The sequence below is a fragment of the Labeo rohita genome, unplaced genomic scaffold (genome assembly GCF_022985175.1).
Source record: "Labeo rohita strain BAU-BD-2019 unplaced genomic scaffold, IGBB_LRoh.1.0 scaffold_1009, whole genome shotgun sequence".
Lineage (NCBI taxonomy): Eukaryota > Metazoa > Chordata > Actinopteri > Cypriniformes > Cyprinidae > Labeo > Labeo rohita.
This window is the reverse complement of record NW_026127130.1, coordinates 25,280-29,459: the sequence shown is the minus strand read 5'-3', so window position 1 is coordinate 29,459 and position 4,180 is coordinate 25,280. Positions and strand designations below refer to the sequence as shown.

Here is a 4,180-nt window from a genome sequence, read left to right as displayed (position 1 = left end):
AAGCAGAACTGAGATCAATTTGACTGTAATGTGAAGCACCTGCCAATTCTGTAAACAAATCCTCCATGTGAGGTAATAGGTAGCAATCCATGATCACGCTCTTATTGGGTTCACGGAGATCGGTTCAAGTCGAATGCGTCCATCACGCTTGCGTACTACCACCAAAGGACTAACCCATTCTGAAGCATCAAACAATTCAATTATGCCTATTGTAAGGAGAAGATTAAGCTCAGTGGGGATGCTGAGAGGTAAGCGTCTCAATTTTTGTCGTACTGGTTTCACTGTTGAATTAACTTGCACTTTGTGTATGAATCCTTTCACACACCCAAGATGAGAAGCAGATCCAGGTGACACTGTGTGCACAGAGCTCGTGAAAGTCCGTCCGCTCTTTGCACACGTTGACTGAATGTGTGGCGGCACGCTACTACGTTAACTTTAGGTACAAAGTGTTTCTGAAGTGCAGTCATTGCTTCATCAAATGTAGTACCTTGGTCTGGCAGAGTACAGAACAAGCGCTGACCTTCCGTCCCCAAACAATGCAACAAGACCGCTCGTCTGCGCGTCTCCGGCCATGCCTCTCCGGTGGCCTGAATAACTATCATGTAATTTTGGAAGATTTTCTGCCACGTTTCAAATGGAATCGGCGGTTCCCCATTGACAGAAAGAAACGGGGGCGGGCTCGGCACTGCTGCGCTCATCCTCGTCGCCAATTTGTGGTGTTTTCACACTTTTTAACAGAACACACTCCACACGGTGTCTCTCTAGATTCTCCCGTTTATTTTCTCGTTGCTCTCATTACTCAACACAATTTACCACTAGTGGTGTCCCCAGTGGTGCAGTTCCACTTTACATGTATTATAGTAAACAATTACTATAAATTGAACGTAATGTATTGCATACTTCTTAACACAACAAAACTGTTCTTACACACTCAGATATGCGCTGTTGATTAATGAGGGCCCAGGTCTTTTAGCACTCACCCAAAAAGGGACAAATGTCTTTCCAGAATACTAATGGTAATAATAATAAAAAGATAATCATAAAAATATTTTCTAATCATAAAAATATTGTCTTTTCTCTTTGTTGTTGTTGTTGTTCTCAACTTATTTATAATTAAAAAAGCAAGTCATTATGCCAATGATTTGACTGGACAGTTGAAACATCACTTTAATGAATTTCCCAAGAAGTAAAAAACTGAGAACCCGTGCCACAGAAGTATTCATTCACATGTTAACTCAAAAAAAAAAAAAAAAAAAAAAAAATCTCTGTATTTGCTCCCGGCTACTTAGATCCACCCAAACCTCCAATTATTTCTGGCATAAAAACTTCCTCCTCTCATTCTCCAGTTCTGATCCTTGTAAGGCTCTCAATTCTTCGATTGTATTGTTCTTTTAACATATCTTCAGCATACTTTCATTGTTCTAACACATATCTGACTCATCTCTTTGCCTCATTTGCCAGGACAGAGATTTACACCATAAGGAGAAATTTAATGTTAATTTTATTATGTTAAAGTCTATTTTTTCTATAAGCATTCTACAATGTAAATCATGTAGTGACTGTCATTGTAAGCATTCTACAATCTAAAAAAAAAACATTTTTAAACATGCCCTAAATATAAAGGATGTTTATCTGTTCTACATAAAGTAAAATAAGTATAAGAGGGTTTTATTCATGATTCTGGTAGAACTAAGGCTAATCAGAGACCTTATTTTTCCAAAACGTATGCCCAAATATATATCTAATGTAACATCTAACATTACTATGATCAATACCCATAATCTAATCATGTTAAAGAAAATTGGATTTTGGGTTATGGTAACTGTTGTGGTACTATTGTGTAATGTAATTGTATAGAGTGCCAAATTATAGATTGGTTGTTGTATAATTTTTTTTACTTGTCTGGTTTTGAGTGAAATATAAGAACCCTTTATTATTATTTTTTTAATCTCTATGCATGACTAACAATTACTAGTTTACCACCTTTCATTTTTTCATGTTTAATTTGTTCTTCTTTTGAATAATGCTCTACTATGAGATTCTTCTCAAATGATTGTACTCTCTGGCTTTGCCCACTGCTGATTACCATAGCGATTGAGAACAGGAAGGAAAAGGCAGAGTACAGCCCCTGATAAGCTTTCCTGGAATTTCTTTTTTTTTGTGAACACCCTGCAGTTTGGACCATTTGCTTTCTCAATGTTTAAATCACGTTAAAAACTACCAGGCATCTTATGACGGTGAGTGCTGCCTTTTTCTGTTTACGATGTGTGCTTTCTTTCTTTCTTTATTTTATTTTATTTTATTTTATTTTTTTTTAAGGTATTTATTTGTTTTTGGTTTAAGGTTAATGTTTCTAACAAAATTTAATGCATCCTGCACATCAGCTATTTTTGAGGTTTCTTTATTTGTAGTACTTCATGAATTTTTATCTTGCAATTTTGTTTCTGTTTGTGCTGGATCGGGTTATATATTTGTTCGGATTACAACTTTATTTTTAGCCTGTTTTCCATGGTATTGTCTTTGTCCAGATTTGTGCACATACGTCAGCTAATACAATGGGAGGTTTGAGGTTTCCTGCTTTTCTCTTGGTGCTCTTATACACTGTAAGCTCTCAAATTTATCACCACTACTTTGAAATGTTTAACTTGGAAAACTCATCAAATTTGTGAAGTTTGTAAGTCTTTGATTTTTTTCTTCTGTGATTTCAAATTGTGCTTTCAGACTGTGGTCCAGATAGATGGAAATGTGATAGAAATGGGTATGTTTCCTGAAGTTGCTGATTACTCATTCCAGAAATGTCGGAAAGAAATGTTGCAAATGGTCACAAAACCTGGAGGTCTCCTGGAGACAGAGCTTAACAACAGTGAAGATTTTAAAACTATGTGGCAAAGTAATCCAACATGCAAGACGGCCATTCCAGATATTACACCGAAGCACATGGCTGCACTGCAGAGCTATGCAGAAGCTAGTCCTACATTTCATGGAAACTTCAAGGATTTGCTTCAGAAAAGTAACGGCAGTGCAGCTTATCAAGATGAGTTTCCTTTCAAATCTCTTTTTTTCCTACTGACAGATGCGATACAACTCTTAGGCAAAAACGAGTGTCATACAGTATACTCTGGCACAGTAAAAGAATATGGCACCAGTGTTGGGGAGAAAGTACATTTTAAGAGTTTTTTTCCAGCAAAACTGCAGTATACTGAAGCAACTGAAATTACATCTCTCAGTGATGACATTGGGACTGTTTTCAACATCACTTCCTGTTTTGTGATCAACCTTGAAGATTATGAATGTGACTCAGAGAAAATTGAGCTGCTAATATCACCCACTGAAGTTTTTACAGTTACGGACATCAGGATTATTAACAATAGCAATGATAAGTTTAAAAAGATCACCTTAAATCATTTTAGCAGTGAGAGTTCTTCGAAATGCACTGGTCTTGCCAGGTAAGAGATAGAGAGAGCAGTAAAGATTTGTTTGATTGTATAAAAAAATATTAATATGTGATAAACTGAGCACATCTAAAATACACTTACTGATCTGAAATTTCTCTTTCTGTCTAAAGCTTCCAGCCTTCCAGTTTCCGGAGTTCCAGTTTACTGAGTCTGATGGCTTCCTTGCTTATGGTGTACTTATACTCACTGAGTCCGTAATATACCCTGTGTATTCTCAAAAACTTGAGTGGAAAAGTAAAAGTTACGTTCATTTACTTAATGAAAGTCACAACAACTTCTGTGTTCTTGACTTGTAAGGATTCACAATAATAAAATTTGTTTTAATGCATTTTTTTTGTTCTCATTTAAATCTAATCCTTAAGACCACTTAAACCTTAAAAAAATAAAACTGTTGGACTATATAAATGTATGAAATAGGCTTATATAATTTTTTTAGTAAAACTAAACTGTAGTGTTCTTTCAAAATCCATTCCAAAAAGCATTGTATTGCAGTGTCTAAAAGGTGTGTGTGTAAGTACTAAGTTTTCTGACTTGGTATCTTGGGATATCAGTCAGCAACAGGGTGGAAGAACATTGTCACTACAGTAAACCCTAGAGTTTGGACTCATTTATTCAGTTTGGGAAAAAGTTCTGCTGTCTAAGGTGAACCAGAACATTGCCTCCTGCCCCCTTCTAAAATTCACTCCATGGACTAAGTAACTTAAGTCACACTTAGAAATGACTGA

General features: G+C 36.0%; 1 protein-coding gene across 1 annotated transcript; it reads left to right on the top strand.

Moving 5' to 3' along the window:
• Window positions 1-2,128: 2,128 nt before the first annotated feature.
• LOC127157197 (GPI-linked NAD(P)(+)--arginine ADP-ribosyltransferase 1) lies at window positions 2,129-3,783 on the top strand. Its single transcript, XM_051100431.1, has 4 exons — window positions 2,129-2,237; window positions 2,529-2,603; window positions 2,722-3,446; window positions 3,566-3,783. Exons 1-4 carry the CDS (start codon window positions 2,232-2,234, stop codon window positions 3,651-3,653), a joined length of 894 nt encoding a protein of 297 aa, XP_050956388.1. The 5' UTR covers window positions 2,129-2,231; the 3' UTR covers window positions 3,654-3,783.
• The last annotated feature ends 397 nt before the right edge of the window (window positions 3,784-4,180 follow it).

What these genes read in the sequence shown, in the direction of transcription:
- LOC127157197 (XM_051100431.1), top strand. An exon ending in TCTTGGTGCTCTTATACACT is followed by an intron (nt 2,604 to 2,721) that starts GTAAGCTCTCAA and finishes TTGTGCTTTCAG; the next exon opens with ACTGTGGTCCAGATAGATGG. An exon ending in AAATGCACTGGTCTTGCCAG is followed by an intron (nt 3,447 to 3,565) that starts GTAAGAGATAGA and finishes TTCTGTCTAAAG; the next exon opens with CTTCCAGCCTTCCAGTTTCC.